The following is a 24,158-nucleotide window of genomic DNA, read 5'->3' on the forward strand; positions in this document are numbered from 1 at the left end:
CCCTAGTCTGGGAACTTCCATATGCTGTGAGTGCGGCCCTAAAAAGAAAAAAAAAAAAAATTCTTGTAAAGTACTTTTCATATTATTCCACTTAAAGTGTTTTCTCCTATGTTATCTCATTGTCCACTGAAAACAAAGTGCAAAACCTCAGAGTTGTGAGTTAAGTTTTGTTTTGGACAAAATGAGGACTATAGCCCAGGAGACAGCCTGTCAGATGGCTTTAAGGAATTGCTCCCAAGAAGTGGCGGGGAGGTCAGTATATGTGTGATTTTGGTGAAGGGGGATACACACAATCTAGCACACATGTTGGCAGAGGCTTGACACTAGTCACAGGGAAGTTACTGCTAGTCATGAAGAGCAGATGTCTCTGTTGATGATTTTAGTGCTTTTCTAGATATGAGAAAATGCAAGAAATTGGGCTCATAAAATCTTCTCATGAAAAATATCTAGCTCTCTGAAGGCCTGTTTTGCCAGTTTTTCCGAGAGCACAGAGTTCCTTATTCCTGATCTCCACCCTGAACTCCTTTCAGGGTGTGTTGAAGGTCACGCAACCGAAGTGGCTAGTGACTTCATCCTTGTAGAGGCAGATGGCACGCAAGAATTTTTGGTTGTCATCATTTATGATGTAAGAAAAGCTTTGACTGGAGTTCCCACTGTGACAGTGGGATCGGCAGCATCTTGGGAGTGCTGGGATGCAGATTTGATCCCTGGCCCAGCACAGTGGGTAAAGGATCCTGCATTGCCACAGCTGCAGCATAGGTTGCAACTGCAGCTCGGAGCTGACCCCTGGTCCAGAAACTCGATGTGCTGCAGCGTGGCCAAGAAAGAAAAAAAAAAAAAAAAAAAAAAAAAAAGCTTTGACCAACAAAAAAGAAAGCTTTTAAGATGAATCTCATTATTTTACAGAATTTTGAAATCTTAAAGTAATGGTGAGGATGCTGGTAGGGAGGAGGTAACGAAAACTTGCTGCTTGCTGATTCAAATTATGGTCAATTAAATAGATTCGGTGTAATCTGGCCTGCTCTTTTCACGCCACCTGTGAGTGACACAGTACCGCACTAGAAAGAACTCTAGATGGGAAGCACCGGCTGGATAAGCTCTAGTCCCAGCTCCACCAGGTCCTGGCCCTGTGACTTGGGGCAGCTTTGAACTTCCATGGACCTCAGACTTCTTTTTCTGTAAAATGGAAGAGAGTAAAGGGGGACTATTTTAATGATCTGGTACTTCCTTTCAGCTTCAAGATTCTGAGTTTTCTTTTTATTTTGCATAACTTACCAAGCTTTATATCTTTATAGTGCCAACCAAATTGGATTATGTTGGTAAAGCAAAATGTTCCTAAGTATTATTTCTACTTCAAAGGAGCCCTACATATCTCAAAAATAAAAGAAAGAAATAGTAATTTTGTTGGAGAACAGCAAGGAAATACTGAATACAATTAAAAGATGTCTAACTGTCACTGTGTTGTAAAGTCCTTGAAGTAAAAGATGATTTTGGCCAAAGAAAAGAAATTGAACTATAAATTTTTCTTTCTTGACTAACATAAACATTTGAGTGATCTGAGACACTGACTAGCAGTATGACTCACCAAAGTTAGAAAACACAGTGAACTAGACCATTAACCCATTCATTCATTCATTCATTCATTCCACAAGTGTTTATTAAGCACATATCATGTGCCAGACAAGGCATTAGATGCTGGAGGACACAACATAAACAAAACAGATCTCGTCTGCAAAGGCCCACAATGGAGGCATATAGTTAATGAAATAGGCAGTACCAATGCCATGGAATAACCTTCACAAAGGGAATTGCAAGGGACGATATGAGAGGGGCACCTAGAGTTACCAACAGCAGGTTCTGCCCTGTGAAGAAAGAAATTTTCAGGCTGCCCAGCAAGGATTGATTAGCTAGAAATATCATTATTTGGGAGGTGCATTGATATGCATCATAGCTGGGCACTGGGAGTTTGTACCAGCATCCCTGCGCATCACCATCACCCCGTAGGAGGACGTCAGGAGTGTCTTCCCAGAAGCAGCAAGAGCAATGGGCTTCAGGTCAGGCAGGGATGGAAAAAGGGCTCCCTGTGAAGGGAGCGGCATGTGCAAATGCCTAGAGGCAGGGCAGGGCACAGGTTCGCAGACCCCTCACAGCTTCACTTCTTATAAAAATATTCTCTTCTGAAGGACGAAAATGACCTTCAAAGACCTTGGGGTAGAAGACTTGGGCATTTACTCCTGTGATGTGACGGAAACTGATGGGATAGCGGCAAGCTACTTGATAGATGAGGAAGGTAAGTTAAAATCAGCTCATTCATAAGTACTGCTGCTTTGTTCGCTCAGTGATTCTCCAGGATCAAGAGACTTTTGTTACAATAGTTCAAGGTTTAATTGTTCTCCTTTTCTCCCTACAGAATTGAAGCGTCTACTTGCTCTCAGCCAAGAACACAAGTTCCCAAGTAAGTGTCCACAATACATTCATAGAGTTTAGCCATCCTACTGGGCAACTCTGATAGGATCAATAGAAGAGGCTCTTGAGAAGTATAATGGAACATGGATTAGTAGCAGCAGACATGCTTTCTGAAAGGCTGCTTTTATCTTTACCATTGTTATCTGTAGATGTAAAGAATACTAACAGAGGAAATATATCCCAAGCTCTGTTACATAGAGTAGTGTCGGGTTACTTAGATGTAAAAGCTGAGTAATTATGTTCTTCACTTTTGCCTATGTATTTTGGAATCATATATATATGTGTGTGTGTGTATATATATGTCTGTGTATATATATAATGTGTGTATGTATATATATATATATATCTTCTGGATACATTAATTTGTATGTCTTTTAGGCAAACTAATCTCTTCCTAAATAATCTGTTAGCACTAAAGACAATCTAAAGACAGTACCTACCATTTTAAACTCCTGGAAAATAAGGTAAAGATGCCCTTGATCAGAAAAAGAATCCCTCTGAGCTATCTCCAAACCCTTCAATAAAGCACTTTCTACATAAAAGATTAAATTCCACAGTTGACACTTAAGAGAAGTCCGAAATGATACTTGGAAAGTTCCACTGGCCTGATAGGATCTCTTGCCATTGATACCCACGGGCCAAAGTCGTGAAGCATCCAGAAAGTTACACCTTAGAGTTTGAAAAAACAAACACAGTGATAGCATCACTCATTTTTTTTAAATCAGGATTTTTTTTTTTTCTTCTTCACCAATGCAGGAGTTTCAGAAACCCAGGTAACTATATCCTGACCCCAAACTATAGGTGAAACTTTATATGTTTGTATATGTGCATTTTTCTAGGGAAGTCTACCTCTTTCCGGAGCTTCTCAGCAGAGCTATTGATTAAAAAACAAACACTGATCTAAAACCAATCACCTGACTTCTCACATTCCCAAGGAATGCATGCGTGTTTGATAGTGAGGCTGGGTGTTGGTGACTATTGGCCTCAGCTGGAATGTTCTCAAAGCTAACTTTATTCAGCAGAAGACAGTGTGGTATCTATGGGGTGTAAATGCAGGATGCAGGCTTTTTTTTTTTGCCTTTTTGCCTTTTCTCTTGGGCTGCTCCCACAGCATATGGAGGTTCCCAGGCTAGGGGTCCAATCGGAGCTGTAGCCGCCGGCCTACGCCAGAGCCGCAGCAACGCAGGATCCAAGCTGCATCTGTGACCTACACCACAGCTCATGGCAATGCCGGGTCCTTAACCCACTGATCAAGGCCAGGGACCAAACCTGCAACCTCGTGGTTCCTAGTTGGATTTGTTAACCACTGTGCCACAACGGAAACTCCTGGATGCAGGCTTTCTGAATTCTGGGAGGGAACCATTTCTCATCTGTAAGCTTATTCACCATAAAACTGGAAAAGTAATACCACAATTGCTATCTTAAAATTATTCTTTTTAAAATGTTTGGAAGGTAGAGGTTTGGCCTGGACTCTCTTTGTTCTGTACTCTGTGAACCGGAGCAACTCATTCCCATTTTCCCATCGCCTTGGTTTCTTTCCAGGAATGGCCACTGTAATCGTTTAGAGCATCTACCACGTCGAGGTGCTGTGAGACATAATCAATAAGGCATCGGTTGATCCTCAAACTCGTTAGGAAAAGTACAAATATTAATTGAAACATGACAGTGACCTAGGAAAAGCCGCTTGCAGAAGAGCTGTCTGCCCACCACACAGATGTCCCCAGAGCTGTGAAGCAGGGAGTGGAGGAGACGGTCACTGTGCTGGGCACAGCCAAGCCGTGAATGTTCACACTGTCTACTCATGAACATGGTACAAATAGAGGGAAACTGCAGCACCTGCTAATTTAGTTACTCAGACATTAAACATTGACAGTGTCTAGGCAATGGCTAGTCCAAACATTTCCATTTAGCTCAAAAGATGGAGATGAGAGAAGTTGGGGTGTTAACCATTGAATTGGAGGCCCCCAGCCTTCCTGAAGTTCAGTGATCGTAAAGACTTGGAGATAGTAATTACCTGCTGTCACTGTCATTCAGGCTGAGAGATTCTATTCTGCATGAGCATTAGCACCCTAATTGCTGGTTCTAGAAGAGAGGGGCACACACAGCAAATTCAGGTAACCTTTTATTAGAGACCTGGTGTGGCGTTTGGGCCTGCACAGAGAGAACCCGAGAGTGTGTTAAAAACTCCAACATGCAAGTTGGACTTTCCCAACCCCAGGGAGTGTCCGTTAGCCATCGAAGCAGAGTTTTAAATATCACAGCTCCAGTACTTTTCTTTTTCCACTGCTGTTGGATCAGCTACATCCCTGTGAATCTTTTCAGAGAACTGATAATAGAGTCAACACGGCATATCCAGTTTCTCAATTTATACCCACTTCCTCTTAGTAAATGTTGACATCTAATTATTTTCTTGAGATTTTTGTAAGATTTTATTTTATTTTACTTTATTTATTTATTTTTGTCTTTCTAGGGCTGCACCCATGGCATATGGAGGTTCCCTGACTAGGGGTCCATTCGGAGCTGTTGCTGCCGGCCTACACCACAGCCACAGCAACACCAGATCCGAGCTGCGTCTGCGACCTACACCACAGCTCACAGCAATGCTGGATCCTTAACCCACACTGAGCAAGGCCAGGGATCGAACCTGAAACCTCATGGTTCCTAGTCAGATTCATTTCGCTGTACCATGATGGGAACTCTGATTTTTGTAAGATTTTAAATGGTCTCATTTCTTACAGAATTTTTTTTTTGAGGGGTTGTTTTTTGTTTGTTTGTTTGCTTTTTAGGGCTCGCAGCATATGGAAGTTCCCAGGCTAGGGGTCTAATCGGAGCTATAGCTGCCAGCCTATGCCACAGCCACAGCAGCATGGGATCCCAGCCATGTCTTCGACCTACACCACAGCTCACAGCAACGCCAAATCCTTAACCCACCGAGCAAGGTCAGGAATCAAACCAGCAACCGAATCGTTCCTAGTCAGATTCGTCAACCACTGAGCCATGACGGGAATCCTTACATCGTTTAATAGTGTTCCTTTATTCTTTGGCATGGTAAATTCTTCTGCTTTAAGCTATTTTCAAAAATATTTTGAAAACCACTAAACATATGCCTTAAACATACAAATAACAGATATTTTGCTGGAGCAAATTAACTGCCAGAGAAAAGAGCCTAAGGAAATTTAGGGCTGAGAAGAAGGAAAAAAATTAAAATATAAAGCTAAAAATAGAAAATAACCTAACCTGTATTTCTAGCAGTGGTATGAAATTGCAGTGTAGACTGGCAGCTTATTTGAGTGTGTGTGTGTGTGTGTGTGTGTGTGTGTGTGTGAAGAGTTTAAGATGTTTGGGCGGTGGTGGGAGGTATACCTCAGTGTCAACAACATCCTGCATAATATATCTCTATTTTTAGACGTTGGTTATTATTCCACTTGTATGTAATACTCTAGTATACAAATATACACAAGCACATATACATAAATTGTATCTATTTAATGTGTCCTCTTAGGTGTAATTATATTTTACAGTTGGTGGCTGTAGGATGTTAGTTATTGTTTTTCAAATTATCAATATTTGAGAACTTATTCACTATAAAATACCATTTTGAAGAGGATTGTATGCAATTTTGTGTGGGGGGGAACCACAATAAAACAAACCAGTAAAAGCATATTAGAAAAATTACATCAGTTAGAAAAGCACTAATGCCCCAGGATGTAGGGTGTTTTTTAAACAACTAGAGGAAGAGTCACCAAAATATTAATAGCCACGTTTATAGAGCACCCATTATATGCTGGTTGTAGGGTGCTTAAGTGGAATGTGTCATTTAAACTCACAATGACCTTAGAAGGGTCATACCGTGGTGATTTAATTTTAGAGATGAAGACAGGTTAAATAACCAGGCCAGATACACACAGGTGGTACCAGGCGTAAGCCCAGGTGGCCCAGGAATGGCTGTTTCCATATGCGCACCTGTGCTCTGTGAAGCCTGGTGGCCAGTGTGCCCCAGATGACATTCCTATTACTCAGAGAGGACGATGAACGTTAAAGGACCTGGAGGCTTCCAGGAGCATTCCTTCCCCTCCCCACCGCTCTGGGCATCTTAGTAACTGCATCACTCATGGATTAGATTCCCTAGATGAGATCTCCAGACTTTTCTGGACGAGATTCTCTTCTCTACTCCCCTCAAGACTTCCTTGTAGCAAACAGGAGCGCACTGTAGGGAGAAAGCCTGGCCTCTGCTCTCTTCCCCCTGGGGTCTGCTCATGGTCTGCTCTTGCTAGAAAACCACTAGTGTTCTTCAGAGTGGACAGCCAGGACCCAGAGAGCACAGAATAGAGGGAACAACCCTGGTCTCAGCTCTGCTGCAAAGATCTGTTGCTAAACTTTCCTGAGACTGAGTTTTGTCATTAGTACAGTCAGGGGAGAGAGAGAACTCCCCTTTCTTGAGCACTGGTCATTATTCATGTGGCCGAGTGTATTCTGGTACCATATTCACTCTTGGTGACCTTGTGAGGCAGATAATATCCATGTTAGCAGATGAAGAACACAAGCTTTCAAGATCAAGCTGTGACATCACCAGCCCATCTCTGTCCACATAGGACAGCCTCAGTAGGTGATATCTGCTCCTCCTTTCAGCTCTGCATGGAATGACCCTGTAACCAAGTTTTTACAATGAATATGGAATAGTACAAAGGAAAGGCGTCCCTGGAAACTTGAAAAGGGTAGTTTCAGGATAAATACAAAGAAATATTGGGAGTTCTCTTGTGGCACAGTGGGCTAAGGTAACAACTGTGGCGGGTGTTCAACCTTGGCCCAGAAGTTCTGTATGCCGTGGGCACAGCCAAAAAAAAAAAAGTAAATATCAATGTACATTTGGTACAAGTTTATACAGGCAAATAATCAAAGTTTATAATTTAAGGAGTCTCCACTGCGGCTTTGGTTACTGCAGAGGCACGGGTTTGTTCCCTGGCCCTGCTCAGTATATTAAAAGGATACCACATTGCTGCAGCTGTGCTGCAGCTCGTATTCAATCCCTGGCTCAGGAATTTCCATATGCTGTGGGTGCTGCCAATAAAAAAAAAAAAAAAAAAAAAGGAGTTCCCGTCGTGGCACAGTGGAAACGAATCTGACGAGGAACCATGAGGTTGTAGGTTTGATCCCTGGCCTTGCTCAGTGGGTTAAGGATCCAGCATTGCCATGAGCTGTGGTGTGGGTCGCAGACACGGCTCAGATCTGGCGTTGCTGTAGCTGTGGCGTAGGCCAGCAGCTGTAGCTCCGATTAGACCCTTAGCCTGGGAACTCCATATGCCGCAGGTGTGGCCCTAAAAAGCAAAAAGACAAAAAAAAAAAAGTAGCATATACTAGAATTTTGAGATATGCTTAAGAATAGTTGAGAAAGGATGATTTCTCCTAAGAGAAGTGAAAGACTCTTGGAGAAACAACCATGCTCTTCCATAAAGTATGCCCAGAAGCCACCTGGACACAAATCCATTGACTGGAGGAGCCTTTATAAAGAACATTTTCGGAGTTCCCGCCATGGTGCAGTGGTTGACGAGTCCGACTAGGAACCATGAGGTTGCGCGTTCGGTCCCTGCCCTTGCTCAGTGGGTTAACGATCCGGCGTTGCTTGAGCTGTGGTGCAGGTTGCAGATGCGGCTCGGATCCCACGTCACTGTGACTCTGGTGTAGGCCGGTGGCTACAGCTCCGATTGGACCCCTAGCCTGGGAACCTCCATATGCTGCAGGAGCGGCCCAAGAAATAGCAAAAAGACAAAAAAATAAATAAATAAAGAACATTTTCAACTTACAAGAAATTTAGAAACTGGCTTTGAGAGATGTCAGCCAACTTTTTGAAAATTTGCTCATGCTCAAATGGTTTAAGTGATACAGATGTAAATCAGAGATGTCATATGGTTCCCTCACTTTCTACATGAAGCGAGCCATGCTATATTTTAATATAGCTTCTTGACTTGCTTATTTGACTAAAATTTTGATCTCAGAACTGAAATGAACTGGTATGCCATTGGGATGGATAGAGTTTAAATGGACAAGCTAGTAGTTCATCTTGTATATATAATCAAAATTAATTCTTTTATGATTTTTTTTTTTTTTATTTTTTAGGGCCACACCTGCAGCATATGGGGTTCAAATCAGAGCTGCTACTGCCGGCCTACATCACAGCCACAGCAACACTGGATCCCAGCCACATCTGTGACCTATGCCACAGCTTGCAGCAACACCAGATACTTAACCCACTGAGCAAGACCAGGGATTGAACCCACAATCTCACAGACACTGTTGGGTTCTGAGCCACAACTAAAACTCCTTAAGATTTATTTTTAAAACATCTTAAAGAACCTCCAAAGTGAGTTACATTGTTGAAAAAAAGAAAAATTTTAACTCCTTTCAAAATAATTTGAAGCCATTAAATTATAGAATGTTGGAGCAGAAGAGTACTTGGCCAACCAGGACATTCAGTCAGTTTCATACATGTACAAATGAGTCAAGTGAGGTCCAAAGAGGTGAAATGACCTGCCCCACATCACAGTTTGTTGGTAGCTGACCTTGCACTCCTGAGCCCGGCTCAAGACTCTTCATCATACTTTGTTGTTGCCCCTAAATAAACCTCACCAAAGCCACAGTAGAGAGTCTCAGAGGTTAGCTAAAGGACCCCTGGAGGTAAGTTCTTCCTCATTTTTACAGTGAAGACATCTATGACAGACACGTTTAGAACCCACTTCTCCTGTCCCTCAACCCCAAGCTGTCCCTACAACACTCTCAGTGCCTCCTGACTTTGCAGCACGTACTACATCACCAGTTCCATTGTTTTTCCCTTGTGGGAAAAATCTGCATCAATATAATTGGTTACCAATATAATTACTACTCTTATTTTTATTTTTCATAGCTGTCCCAATTAAATCAGAGTTAGCAGTTGAAATTTTGGAGAAAGGCCAGGTCCGGTTTTGGATGCAGGCTGAGAAGCTGTCTGGCAATGCCAAAGTCAACTTCATATTTAATGACAAGGAAATATTCGAAGGGCCGGTAAGTTCTACATTTTTTTAGATTACTGAGCATATCATTATTTCAGTTCAGTTTCAGTTTATTAAGAACAAATGCTTGAGAACCATTTTTATTCACATATTCAGCAGATATTGATTAACTGGCCGCTGTATACCCTGTGCTAGATGGCCAGGGGTCTAGCTGTGAATGAGATAGACACTTCCCTCATGCTGCTTATAGTTTTACATTATTCTGTTAATTGAAAATAATGTAATCTGGAAAGTAAAAGGAGAATCTGAAAACAACTTTTTGATAACATTTTGTGATTCGGAGTAACAAAATTTGTTTATATTTTAAAAACTCAATGTTGCACTTTTTAGTAATGAGTTCTGGTGGAGGTCACATATTATTTTCCTTTTCCTAGGTACAAGATTTTGAAACCTTGCTCGTTTAAAAAAAAGTCAACAAGAAGTTTTGTTAAATTATGATATTTCAGAGTTTGTGTGTTTATTTCATAGAACTTATTGTGGTCATATCTATCTCACTTATTTTTCTCTTTTCCTTTTCTCATTGAAGAAATATAAGATGCATATTGACCGAAACACCGGCATGATTGAAATGTTTATGGAAAAGCTACAGGATGAGGATGAGGGGACATATACTTTCCAAGTTCAAGATGGAAGAGCAACTGGCCATTCCACTCTTGTTCTCATTGGCGATGGTAAGAGTCCTGTGGAACATTAACTGAAAGGCTTTGCCTCTTCCCTCGGTGCAAATTCCACATTATGCAAAAGTGGTTCTGTGGGAGGTAGCAGGAATTACTTCTTGATCAGATTCTAGTGTTCAAAATACAATTTACATTAACACTTTCCATAGTGTTTCATTTCATAGAAGTAAAAGTTAATTTAAAAGGACAGAAAAGCTATCACTAGCCCACAGGCAAGACTGCACTTAAATTATCTCATATATAAACAAGCATTTATTACTAAATTTCTCTGATGAAATATATTGCAAAATAACCAAGACTATATTATGAGATTATCTTACAGTGTGTACTTTAAATTACTTAAGAAGAAAAATAGGCAAAGTAGAGCATGCCAAATCAATTGATCATACGTTAGAACTAGGTTATATGTTGGCTGTCATAAGCCAATGTGGAAACCACCAAGATTTTAAATGTGGTATTTAATAAGGCAATGGAAAGGCTGGCCAGTCCTCTACATTTGCAATAGCCAACGCTCTTACACCATTTCCTGGCTTTGTGACCTTGAACAAGTTACTTAACATTTCTAAGCCTTTTTCTTCATCTATGAATACCGAAAACAAATAGAGTGGTCATGATATATAAGTATTTTAATAATGAATATAAACCACTTAGCACAGTGACTGACATGTACATTTATATACCTCAACTTCACATTTCCTCGTTTTCCAATTTTTAGTCTATAAAAAGCTCCAGAAAGAAGCTGAATTCCAGCGGCAAGAATGGATCAGGAAACAAGGTAAAAATAGGCGTATTTTTAGGAGAAAAGCTTCAATTTCTTGAACAAAATATTCCAAGATTATTTCCATAACAAATTAAAATGAATATTATTGCTTGTGTTAATAATGCCCTGGTAAATAAAAATAATTGAAAGTATTTATTATTAAATACATATCCATTTAAAATATTTAAAAACTAAGTCTTGAATTTTTAAAATTTCCCTTTAAATGTAAATCACCTTGGAATTTAAGAATGAGCTTGGATTTTGGCTGTCATGATTAATATTGCTGATTGCTGATATCATTAACATTTTATAGGTCCACATTTCGCTGAGTATTTGAGCTGGGAAGTGACTGGTGAATGTAATGTGCTATTGAAATGCAAGGTAAGAAGTAGATACATTTTTGATATTTGATACAAGGGAACTAAAGATAAAATAGAATGTGAGAAGATCAATTTTTCATCTCCATCTGTACCAAAATGGTAAGTGATGCATCCTTACGTTGAATGTTACTATAATCATTGGTTGGTAAGAACTACTTAAAATAAAACAACATAAAAATGTAAGAAGTCAAAATGATCCTTTTAATTTATTACCCATGCCCTAGTTAATAAGGACAGACTCTTTTTTTTTTTTTAATTAAGACTTTTTTTAAGCACAGTTTTATGTTCCCAGGAAAATTGAAGGGAAGGTACAGAGATATCCCATATACCCTGTACATGCATAGCTTCCCCCATTATTAACATCCCCATCAAAAAAGTGGTACGTTTGTTACAGCTGATTACCCTACAGGGCATATCATCACCCGAAGTCCATAGTTTGCATCAGTGATCCCTCTTGGTGTCATACATTCTATAGGTTTGAACAAGTGTGCAAAGACTCGTGGTATCCATCATTATAATATCACACAGAGTATTTTCCCTGCCCTAAGAAGCCTCTGCACTCTGCCTGTTCATCCCTTGCTACCCTCCCCAACTCCTTTTTAATTATTAATCTCAAAAGAATCTCACATTGTCTTTGTTGCATCCAAAGGGGTAGATCTACTCCAGGGTCATTCCAGCCACACTGTTTCCATGGAGTCTAGTGATTTTTTTTATCTAGGTTGTGTGACTGGCACAGCAGGATCCTCAAGCCTTGGACAGCTCTGCTGCTGGTTCTGAAACCCCTGTGCTCCCACGAGGGGAGAGGGTTTGGAAAGAGCTTGCAGCTCTCAATCAATTGTCTTATTAGACGACCTTTGGGAAAACTTAGAAGTTCCACATCGCATTCTAAATTATCATAGACCTTGGTGTATGGTATTCGGCTGTGTGAGTCATCAAATGTTCTTGGATGAAAAGTGCTGGATGCAGATGGAGTGTGAAGGTCATGGTGGTGAAGGATTTGGCATTAGGCATGTAGTTGTCATTATCAACCCAGAACTCAATTGCCCCAGTCTCTGCCAGATCTGATAAATTCCAAAGAACAGCCATCTACCAGAAATATATAAGAAAAATCAAGACTGGATTTTAGCCTCTTGGGAAGTGGCAGAGCTTCTTGAAAAACACTTTCTTAGGCAGCAGCTAAAGCCCACACCACCTCTCTCTCTCTCTGACTCTCCTCTGCCGTGTCGCCCCCACACCCCCTTTCCTCCATACTTCCCATCCCGTAAACTGTCCCTTCCTCAGAGGCCCACACATGCATCCTCCTTCTGTCTGTGCTTCTGTTGCACTATGCTTCTGGGAGGTGAGTCCTGGAGCCCTGTTCTGATGGTTTTCCTCAGGAGAACCAGCCCCTTACCCAGATCCTGGACAAGTATGGGAGCCTAGATTAGGATCTGAATATTCATTCCTTACATAATTATGCTGTTCCAATGCTTCAAATGGCCTTCTTTCAGCTTCTCTGACGAAATCCTTTTTCAAGGCCCAGCTCAGTCCTTTCTGATATAAGGCCCTCCCTTTATATATTTATTTATTTATTGCTTTTCAGGGCTGCACCCACAGCATATGGAAGTTCCCTAGCTAGGAGTCGAATCAGAGCTACAGCTGCCAGCCTACACCACAGCTCACAGCAACACCAGATCCTTAACCCACTGAGCAAAGCCAGGGATCGAACCCGCGTCCTCGTGGATACTAGTCAGGTTCGTTACCGCTGAGCCACAACTAGTAGTTCAAGCCTTCCCTTTAATAGTCTGGGTAGAATGAACCTTCCCCTGCCTCCCATAGTTCTTTGTTTCATTATTATAGCAATGTATGTACCTTTAGCAACATACATGTTGTATTATAGTTAATGCAGTATGTGCAGCCAAGTATTCGGACTCTGAGACTATCATGGGCCCCACTGGAAATTAGTCTACTCAAAAGGATATGTACATGAACTCCAGCTTGTCCGCTGGGGTCCACATCAGGAGTTATTCCCCTCACCATCCCCAGGTGACAGCTCAGGTGCAAGGAGACAAGATCCACTTTGAGCAGCTGCAGGAAACACCAAGGCTTTAAAAAATTCCTCATGTCTGGAGGAGCCAATACCTCTTGTAACAAAACGCTAGGCAGAGCTTCCAGGGCCCTGCAAGGACCATGCCCAAATTACACAAGTCAGTTTGTTCAGGGGAGCCCAAAGCTATGGAGTCCATTTCTAGCCCCTCCCGGTCCAAATGTAGCTTCCAGTCAGGGGCCATGTTCATCATAAGCAATGTTGCCTAGTCACACAGTCACTTTCTGCAACTCAGGAACTGGTTTACAGGATCCTAAAGAACATTCGTGTATACCATTTGCATTTACCAGTGGTGGTTCTTATGTTAATGTATTAGCTGTAGTATTTTTAAACATTTTAAAACTTACATTTCCTTGTCTTTAATGAGATTAAACATTCCCTTCATCTGTTTATTTTGTAATAACATTTCCTCTTTGGGAAATCGTATGTACATTTTTCCAGTTATTGAGATCTTTGAGATTGTTTTCTTGATTTGTATGAAGTCTTTAGTTTTTTGTACAATTTTAATTACATAAGAAATACATGAATATACTCTTCATAAAAATCAAATCATTGTAATAAAGCTTAATTAAGATCCCTTTAATTACATGAAGTTGGTTAGTCCATTTGAAATTTATGATGTGATGTGGAAATAGGATCTAAATGAGTTTCCTAAAATTTACTAAGCAGTTAATTTATTAAACCATACTTGATGGGTGCATATAAACTTACTGCAGTAGTCATTTCACAATATATGCATATATCAAATCTTTATATTGTATACTCTAAATTGTAGTTATATCAATTATATCTCAATAAAACTAGAAAAATTATTCTTTAAAACGTTTAAATATATTTTCCCTTCACATTTATTTCCAAAGCTTCATTTATCTTTTAGAAAGTACTTAGCTATAGATTGTGGCTTACTCATTCTGTTACTTTAATAAAGTCTTTTGTTTTGTGACACAGACTATATTTTACTCTGAAGAGATTTGTCTTCCTTTGGTTTTCAAATTTTTGTTTTTGCTTAAGTCTCTATGTTATTATGTATTTTTCTATGCTTTCTGATTCACCAGATCTTTCTAAATTCATCCTTTTCTGCTGGAAATAAAAATGCTGGAGGTTTTTTTGGTTTTGTTTTTTGTTTTTTTTGCTTTTTAGGGCCACACCCACAGCATATGGAAATTCCCAGGCTAGAGGTCTAATTGGAGCTACAGCTACTGGCTGACACTGCAGCCGCAGCAACGCCAGATCGGAGCCTCATCTGCGACCTACACCACAGCTCACAGCAACGCCGGATCCTCAGCCCACTGAGGGAGGCCAGGGATCGAACCCACAACCTCATGGTTCCTAGTTGGATTCATTTCCACTTTACCACAACAGGAACTCCAAAATGCTGTTGATTTAAGTTTATTCATTTGTGTCCACTTTATTCTAAATTCTATCAGTTAAAACAGCTTATATTGGTTTTCTTATACTTTTTCTTATATACAGTGTGCTTCATTAAAAATTATTGAAGTTTCAGAGTTCCCTCTGTGGTGCAGCAGGTTAAAGATGTGGCATAGTCTGTGCAGTGGCTTGGGTTGCTGCTGAGGCATGTGTTCGATTCCCTGCCCAGTGCAGTGGGTTAAAGATCTGGCATTGCCACAGCTGTAGCATAGGTCACAGCAGCAGCTTGGATTTGATCCCTGGCCTGGGAACTTCCAGATGCCTTGGGTGCAGCCAAAAAAAAAAAATAATAAGTTTTATAAGAATAGCATTCCCTTACTTAAAGAAGAATAACTACGTTTTTTCTTCTAGGTGGCAAATATTAAGAAAGAGACTCATATTGTGTGGTACAAAGATGAGAGGGAAATATCAGTGGATGAAAAGCATGACTTTAAGGATGGTATATGTACCCTCCTTATAACAGAGGTAGGTGACTCTAAATGTGAAATGTAATACATTAGTTCTATATGCTACGCTCTTCCAAAAAACAGAGACTAGATTATGTGTTAACTCTGCCCTGGGCATAGATCCTTGCCCTGACGTCACCCCCAAAGCAAGCCTCGCTCACCTTGTGATATGCTTGGATTCGTCAGATGTCCAATCAGTTTGGCTGGACACCCCAACTCTTGCCTCTCTGAGCTACTATCTTTCGTGTCAGGGCAGTTCTTTGTTTGCTCTTAAGCCTCATGGTAACTCGTTCCCTAAAAGTACAGAGACAATCATAGTATTCACTTAAAGTGTAGATTTTTATCTACTTTTTGTGTCATTTCACACCTTTCAAATACATGTGATCATTAGTTTTTAATATGAAGTCAGAGTAAAGGATAAGGGCTCTAAGCCTCAAATCGACTATAGCCTTAGAGGGTGAAAAACAGGACTATCACCTGGCAGGGTTATGATGGATAGGTTCTTCTGTGAACTGTTCATTGCTCACTTGGCCAGATGCTTGTTCAGTGTGCTTTGATGGCAGTTCTGTAAATCACAGGGCCTAAAAAATGCAAACCCCATACTCTGAGGCTGTGATAAGCTGCAGTGTGGTATATCTATTCCCCACTTAGTTTTCCAAGAAAGATGCTGGGATCTATGAAGTTATCCTGAAGGACGACAGAGGAAAAGACAAGAGCAGACTGAAGCTCGTGGATGAAGGTCAGTCCACCACCTGCTGGGGTCCCTTCTGTGTGTTCTAGATACAGGTGACCAGATTTCTGAGTGAGGCTGAGCTGGACAATTGAAGTCATCTTCTGTCCACAGTTTTGTTTTAATTGAAATTCCAGCAGAGCAAACCTCTGCTCTGTTTAATTCAAAAATACTTCGCTTTTAGTCTTCCTCGAGATCAGAAGTGTAGTTTTGATCCTCAGAGAATTTATGGTTCACCATCCAGTAGGGATCTGTTTTCAATATAAATCATTTTTTTGTCTTAACTCTATTAAAAATGCTCCAGGATCAAAAACGACCATGAAAAGCGTGTCTCGAAATAGTCCACCCTCTCAAAGATGGCAAGAAAGATTATATATGAAACTGGAAGCCTCAGTTAGTAACAGAGCAGAAAAGCCATTTCCATTTTCCGGAGACTAGTGGGGACACAGACGTCATGATAACGAAAACCTACATGCGATGCCCAAACTTCCCGTTTTGTTCCTGAGCAAGATCTTTAACAACACTGCTAATGAACAGCTGAAGTGTGACTTTGATTTCACCTTCCTACTCTTGCTGGAGGCAGGACTAAATGTGTTTATTGGCAAAAAGCATTATTAGGCTGAGAAATATTAGAGAACCTAGATGGTTAATTCATCCTGAATTGATGACACAGATAAGAAAACTTCCTCGAATGTAAAGAAAGCCCTCCTGGGACTTTGGAGGAGTCTCTTAAAGCCAAAACCTTCCTGGAAACCGCACTGTGGCATTTTCTCTAGAATGTAAATATGGTGACAGTTAAGAAGAATTTGAGGGAACAAAAGTAACAAAATAAGAGCAGCAATCTTTTAAAACTTGGTAAAAATTGAGTTATGGAGTTCCCATTGTGTTGCAGCAGAAATGAATCTGACTAGGAACCATGAGGTTGTGGGTTCAATCCCTGGCCTCGCTCAGTGGGTTGAGGATCCGGGGTTGCTGTGAGCTGTGGTGCAGGCCAGCAGCTGTAGCTCCAATTAGACTCCTAGTCTGGGAACTTCCATATGCTGCAGGTGCTGCCCTAAAAAGCTAAAAAAAAAAAAAAAAAAAAAAAAAAATTGAGTTCTTTCCTCAAAGAGCACTTATTACCAATTGGTCAGTGCATTCACCTTGTGACCAAAACCCATGACTAGAAGGATGTTTTGGGGAGCATGTGTGACTCACAGTTTGAGATTTGACTTGACATTGAGCATCTTTCTGCTAAAGCTTTGTCTGTAAATCTCTATCCACAGCCTTTAAAGAACTGATGACTGAAGTATGTAAAACAATTGGTAAGTTTTCACAGGCAATGTTTTTTGTTCTTCTCCCAGATGGGCTGACAGGTGTATGAAATACATGTTTTCTTCTTGCAGCTCTGTCTGCTACTGACCTGAAGATACAGAGCACAGCTGAGGGCATTCGGCTGTACTCTTTTGTCACTTACTATGTGGATGATCTAAAAGTTAACTGGTCCCACAAGTAAGTACATAAAAATTTAACTGGTGTGTAGAAATTCTTTCTTCACTCGGGAGCGGGGGGACTGGGGAAAACAACAACAACCCTCCATTCCTCTCAGGCAAAGAGTCTTCTTACTTCTCAGGTCTGACGGTGATGGACAGAAGCACCCAGACCATCCCTTTAGTATGAGGTTAGCATGTTCCCTCAACAAGCACATGGTGAGGCCAGCGATGGCTTAAAGCACCTGTCTTCATCATCTAGGATGTATCATAATGAGTAAACACCTCTGCAACATAGCCTCCACCTCCAGACAGTCATGCTTCACCTGCTTCTTATCCTCTCTTTTCTGCACACACCTAACTCATGCTGTGCTCTGAAACAATACTGAAGCAGCGTGCTCCAAATCTGCTGTTGTGTGAATTAATGGCCATTGACCCAAGGAGCCTAATCTTAAGGAGTGTCTGAGTTTATCATCATTGTTGTTTGTAGCAATTGGCATAGTTGGACATGAGCGTGTTTCCTGTCCACCCTTGGAAGGCTTTGGAGAGCTCAAGATGACTTTGGGATTGTATATTTGTACTGAATTGAGGCTGAAGATCTGTTCTAACCCCAGGCTTCCTGCAAGCAGTTATAGAAGGATTTCATTTAAATTCTCAGGGATTCCGAGAGCTGAATCAAGGTTCTAAGTCAACCCAGTTCTCCCATTTACACCGTTGAAAGGTTCCTTAACTTCTGTGCTTCCGTGAAATTTCCTGAACTGAAAGAGACCTGCATGCTGCCGTAGAAATCTGGTGGGGCATAGCCAACTTCTGTCCACATTTGGGATGCAGCAAATGCTCATTCCCAAAGTCATGAGCCCCACAGAGCAGTTGGTCACCATGGCAACCCCGCCAGGAGATGGAGAATGATGTTTATTTATATGTCCCCTTCAGTGGGCATTTACAGAGTGCTGGGCACTGCTCCAAGCCCTTTAGATGTAGGAATTCGTTTACTATTCAAACTCTATGAGGTAGATACTTCTCATTCTATTGACCAGGAAGCTCAGTCCAGGTGAGTTGCCTGAGGTCACCTAGTTATGTGATGGGTGGAGGGCTGAGACCAGGCAGTGTGGCTCCAGAGTCCCCCATCATGGCGCTACACATGGGTCCAAGTTGCATTAAAAGTCTAGATTGAACATTTACCAGAACTGGGTCCCACAAAGCAATCATTTGTGTATTTTTTTTAATGACACCATTATGTACAATAGCATTTTATTACATTTATTATTCTCACTATTAATTTTCTAAGTTTTTTTTTAACGAGAGCAAGTGAAATTCCACTTTGGATGCTTAGAGTTTCATTCCTTTGTTCTATTTCTTTCAGAATGCATTTTAGGAAAGTAAGTATAAGTTAAAATAGATCAAGTTCTAGGAAATTCCTCTGTGATATCTAGGACATTATAATATGTCAGTCTCAAGAATAAGAGAAGATAAATTAATTGAAGCATCAATCAAAAAGCTTTACATCATCTCTAAAAGAATTAACTTATTCAGAAAAATTAGAACACTGGGTTTTGAGGAAACTGCTATCAGGCTCAAAAGGCATAAAATTCTTACATTGTTTGGTCTAGTCAGCTCCGTGAGTATTTTGTGTGTGCACAGATGTGTGCCTGTAAAAGGCTCAGGAAGCAAAGGCTGATTGCCTTCCCTGTCTTTATGTGAGTAGGTGGCATAATGTGAGAAAACCTTGCAGTGGGTTTGGGTCTCAACTTCGCTCCTGTCTTCCTTTGGATCTTAGGCAAGTCAAGTCATCTGACTTTCTGAATCTCAGGTTTCTCTCCTATAAAACAGGAGCAATAATACCCGTTCTATCTCAGAACACTGATGGACCCAATGAGAGACTTAATGACACTTTGTAAACCGTGAAGTGCATTACAAACATAAGGTGCTATTTTGCATGTTAGCCAGAGATTAAAGAACTCAGATTGATCATAGTAAAGCAGAGAGCTGTCTGTCTTTCTAACTAAGACATAGATTATGTTGCCCAGGCTAAATAAAGTCTATGGGTACAGATGGGCTCCTATACCCTACAGTTTATGGCATTTTAAATTTTAATATCTTTTAAAGAATGTATTATATAAAAATGCTATTTATTTGAAATCTGAAAAATCTTGGTAGAGAGTGTTGTTTTTTTTTATTTTTTAAAGTTCATTTCTGGAGTTCCTGTTGTGGCTCAGGGGAAACGAATCTGAGTAGTATCTGTGAGGACACAGGTTTGATCCCTGGCCTTGCTCAGTGGGTTAAGGATCTGGTGTCACCATGAGCTATGGTGTAGGTCGCAGACTCGGTTCAGATCTGGTGTTGCTGTGGCTGTGGCGAAGGCCAGCAGCTACAGCTTCAATTAGACCCCTAGCCTAGGAACCTCCATATGCTGTGGGTGTGGCCCTAAAAAGACTAAATAAATAAATGAAGTATATTTGTTTATTACCAACTACAAACATAATATGTGCTTGTTTTAGGAAATACATTTAATATCATATTACAGATTAAAAAGAGATTATGATAGCATCCATAGTTTTCATAGCCATAATATGATTATTTTGGGGTACTTCTCTCCAATCTTTTCTCTATGCATAACTGTTACCATAACAAAGTCATTTTGTGTACTGCCTTCCTGAAAAAGTTTCCTCACATGTTGACAAACTCTTCCTAGAGTTTCTTTTAACCTCAGTGAGAGTACACTACTTCTGCCCTTTCTCTTACTTCATCTATAACAGTAGCGTTTCTAGACCATCAGATCACAAAACAAAGGGATCTATTTGCTTTTCTTCTCTTGTAAGGAATACGATGTCAGAATCTGCTCATGATCTACTATTGAATACAGGGAAGTTCACGTCCAGGGTCAGAGTAGAGGCCTCATTCTTCTTGTCAGCAATCCTGCTTTTCATTTACTCTTGTCCTTACTACCAAGTGCATATTTACATTTGTTTTAAATAGTTTTGTAACCCTGTGTGTCAATAAAGCATCAGCCCCAGATGACCCTCCATAAGGCTGTTTTTAACTGGCCTGTAAAATCCCATTTATAGGCATGGACCATCTGCATGAAATAGGCTATAATATAATATGGACTTTGGCCTTTTCATTTTAAAGATTCCCTTACTCCTATGAATAAACTCAAGCAAAAACAAAGATAATTATTACCCCTGAGAAGTATTGTTACAATCTGGGCTCCAGACCACTGTTGGAAATTAAATGTGCATATACTGACAGACCCCCCACCCCAGGCCTTGGAATTCACATTCTGTGATTCAGGGCCCACAGTTTCTCTGAAGCATAAGAACATATGCAGATCCCATGTTATTTGAAAGTTTTATGCTTTATGGTAAAGTTTTACAGTTATGGTGAGACCTTCAATGGTTTTACACTTTATGGTAAAGTTTTACAGTTTATGGTAAGCCCTTCAATAAGAGACAAAGTAAAGCTAAGCTCTGGATGAAAGCAAACAGTAACGGTGTTTTCTTTTGCTATAAACAGTGGGGCCGCTATTAAGTACACAGACAGAGTTAAGAGTGGGGTCACCGGGGAGCAGATTTGGCTGCAGATCAACGAACCCACTCCAAATGACAAAGGGAAGTACGTGATGGAGCTCTTTGATGGCAAAACTGGACACCAGAAGATGGTGGACCTTTCTGGACAAGGTAAACTGATATTCTGCAGATCAGGAGGTGTGGGCCTTTTTTAAAAAGAACAAAGGGTGATAAGAGGTCATTATATTTGACTATTGGAAGATGATTAGAGATTTTAATAAAGCAGTTTAAATTGAGCCATGGTGGTTGATGCAGAAATTCAGTGGGTGGAGGCCAATCAGTAGAGAATAAAGTGGAGACAGTGATTATGAAGAGAAAGCACTGCTCTTTCGAGATGCTTCCAAAGAAGGGCAGATTGATTTATAGTCACTTGGGCAAAGCAAGAACAAACACTGAAGAAGAATCATTTTATGGGGATTGAAAAGTAAGTATGTTCATAGAGTCCAAGAAATCAGGTGATTTGGAAGGATGTTAGTTGTGAGTGACAGGGAATAACTGACGTGTTGGAGTTGCGAAGAGTGGGAGCTCGAGACCCAGGGCAGAGGTGGGAGCGCTGGCTTTGGGAAGGAGCAGGGATACCCTTTCTTCAGAAACCAGAGGGGAGTAAATGCGAATGGGCAAAGGTAAATGTCAAGAGAACAGAAGGAGGTTAGAACCATGGCCTCAGATTTCTTGGCCCTTTGCTAGGAGAATGGGGGGTTCTGGAGTGAGTGAGGACAAGGAGAAGAAAGTAATGGGATGCAGAAGAAAGTTTTCAAAGAACAGATAAGAAATGTGATGTGCAGCTATTCATTAAAATTTTTAAAGTTAAAAGATGTACAATCACAAAAAGTTAAAACCCCTGTGTTGTGCCATTTCTCCCTCTCCCTGTACTATATGCATCTTTTTCTCTCCTAAAGAAAGAAAAGGGTCTGTGCGAAGTTGCCAAAGCAGACTGTGGGCTGACTTTTCCTCTCCCGCTTGGTGTATTAAAATGCAACAACCCCTCTTGTTTTGATCCTCAGAGTAGATTCATAACTTGAGAGCAGCCTTCCAACCCTGCCTCAACTTGTCTTGTGCTGTCTCCCTCCCCTCACCCCACCCACCCTTCTTGATGAGAAAGTCTCCCTGGAGGATCTCTGCAGGGCTGGGAGCAGGTGTCCCCAGGGGCTCAGCTCCTGGGCCACACTCGCAGTGACTGTGACAGGGGCTTGCTTCTGCAGACCATGTGATGCTCAGAGACACAATAGAAAAAGGACAGATACATTCAAAACTTGTTTAAAATTGACTCTTACTCTCTTCCCACCAAAGCTCATTTAACTCCTACACTCTCAAATCCCCCTTAGGCCAAAGGCCCTGGATGGTCTTACCAGCATCTCCACTGGCCCCAGAAGCAGTGGCTTAGCCAAGCCCATCTCTCCCTAGTGTGGCCTGAAGAAGCCTGGCTTAGCCCAGCTGGTCTCCCTTTAGAGGCTTTAAGCCTGGCTATGCTTATTTCTCCCACCTGTATAAGAAGGAGGGCAGACCAGTAGTATGTAAATATTTTCTAGACATAAAATGTGATGATTCCCAGACCACAGAGGAGCTTAAAGACCAGGTGAGGAAGATTTCAAAGTGAAGCTGTCTTTTTGCCTGAAGTCTTCAAAGTGCCTTGCTCTGCAGGCTCAGGAGGAAAAAAAAAAAACAAAACAAAACATATTGTAGAACCCACAGCTCCCATTTCTCTGTTTCCCTGTCCTTTATGTCGTCTCCTGCATGGCACAGAAGTGTTGCTCCAGGCCAGCACTGGCACACTCTGTGACTGCAGTAACTCCCTGAGCCTTTCACCACAAATGGATCATAGAACAGAACATTTCACCGTCTGGCTACAAGGCTATGACATACCAGACGATTTAATGAGAGAAAAGCTTTTTTGATACTGAGGATGCTTAACAGACAACCAATCTTTATTTGAAACAGACTTTTCTTCCCATTTTATCTTTGGCAGATCTAATTTTTGCCTTTGTGTTTGGAAGGGTTGAACACAACCTGAAGTGAGAGCTTCTAAAATCCACTGTTTCATACGTTCTACTTAGAAAGTGTTCGCTTCTCCCGTTAAGCCCACCAGGTTGTAGGGACCACTCAGGTGCAGCCCCTCTCAGGCCTAGTCAGGTCTGGACCCATCACATTGCCCTCTGGTTGTGTGTTTTAATCGACCCGTGTGTGTGGCCAGTTCTGGGTGAGAAAATCTTAATTTCTCTTTTTCTTCTCTTCAAGCATACGAGGAAGCCTTTGCTGAATTCCAGAGATTAAAGTAAGTCCCTCTTGGAAGTTCCCTTCATGCCTCAGCAGTTAATGATCCTAATTATATCCATGAGGATTTGGGTTTGATCCCTGGCCTTGCTCATTGGGCTAAAGATCCGGCGTTGCCGTGAGCTGTGGTGTAGGTCACAGACGTGGCTTGGATCTGGCGTTGCTCTTGCTGTGGTGTAGGGCGGCAGCAACAGCTCCGATTAGACCCCTAGCTTAGGAACCTTCATATGCCACAGGTGCAGCCCTAAAAAGAGAAAAAAAAGTCCCTCTTTCCCAGCGAATGCCACCACGTGCACACCTGCCATGACACATGTGCTGCTCCCGCCCGTATGGCAGAGCTTGGTAAAACAGCCCTTCCACGGCTTTGCTAAGCAGCCAAAAAGTGAAATGCAGTCGAGGTTAGCTACTCTGAAGTCATCTTAAAATTCTTCTTTGTTTGCGTGTTTGTTTGTTTCTCTCAACCACAGACAAGCTGCCATTGCCGAGAAAAGTAAGTAAACCCCTTCGTGTTTATTCCTGGTGTGGTTTCAAATATAACCTTTATTTTTCTATTATGACTGCAGATGGAGGAGAGTGAAAGCAGCTTTTTTTCCCTTTCATTTCTATGTATTTTTAAAATCTTAGGTGTTGCGCATGTGTTTCCATTTAGTCTCTTGAGTGAGAAAGTCTAGGAGAAGGTTTCAGGTTACACTGTAAACACAGAGCCCAGCTTGGCTTGAGCCTTCCTGAGAAATCTCTGGGCCATGAATGGCACAGTAGGTTGGTAATTACTTGCAGCAGGCGCCACATGTAGGAAAAAATGTATCTACATTAAAGAATAGAAGACACAGGCAACG

The 24,158-nt window shown here is 41.2% G+C and overlaps 1 protein-coding gene across 2 annotated transcripts in view; it reads left to right on the plus strand.

Annotated features, from left to right (window-relative positions):
* Positions 1–24,158, plus strand: part of MYOM1 (myomesin 1) — a 141,888-nt gene that overhangs the window by 111,370 nt on the left and 6,360 nt on the right. For both annotated transcript variants that reach the window (XM_005665300.3, XM_003127844.5), the window contains 13 exons: positions 2,184–2,290; positions 2,411–2,455; positions 9,365–9,501; positions 10,036–10,180; positions 10,902–10,961; positions 11,260–11,327; positions 15,192–15,305; positions 15,938–16,025; positions 17,282–17,320; positions 17,402–17,507; positions 20,999–21,162; positions 23,287–23,323; positions 23,790–23,812. In XM_005665300.3, the coding sequence (XP_005665357.1) occupies positions 2,184–2,290; positions 2,411–2,455; positions 9,365–9,501; positions 10,036–10,180; positions 10,902–10,961; positions 11,260–11,327; positions 15,192–15,305; positions 15,938–16,025; positions 17,282–17,320; positions 17,402–17,507; positions 20,999–21,162; positions 23,287–23,323; positions 23,790–23,812 (1,133 nt within the window). The remainder of the gene's footprint in view (positions 1–2,183; positions 2,291–2,410; positions 2,456–9,364; positions 9,502–10,035; positions 10,181–10,901; positions 10,962–11,259; positions 11,328–15,191; positions 15,306–15,937; positions 16,026–17,281; positions 17,321–17,401; positions 17,508–20,998; positions 21,163–23,286; positions 23,324–23,789; positions 23,813–24,158) is intronic.

This window comes from Sus scrofa, chromosome 6 (genome assembly GCF_000003025.6).
Source record: "Sus scrofa isolate TJ Tabasco breed Duroc chromosome 6, Sscrofa11.1, whole genome shotgun sequence".
NCBI lineage: Eukaryota > Metazoa > Chordata > Mammalia > Artiodactyla > Suidae > Sus > Sus scrofa.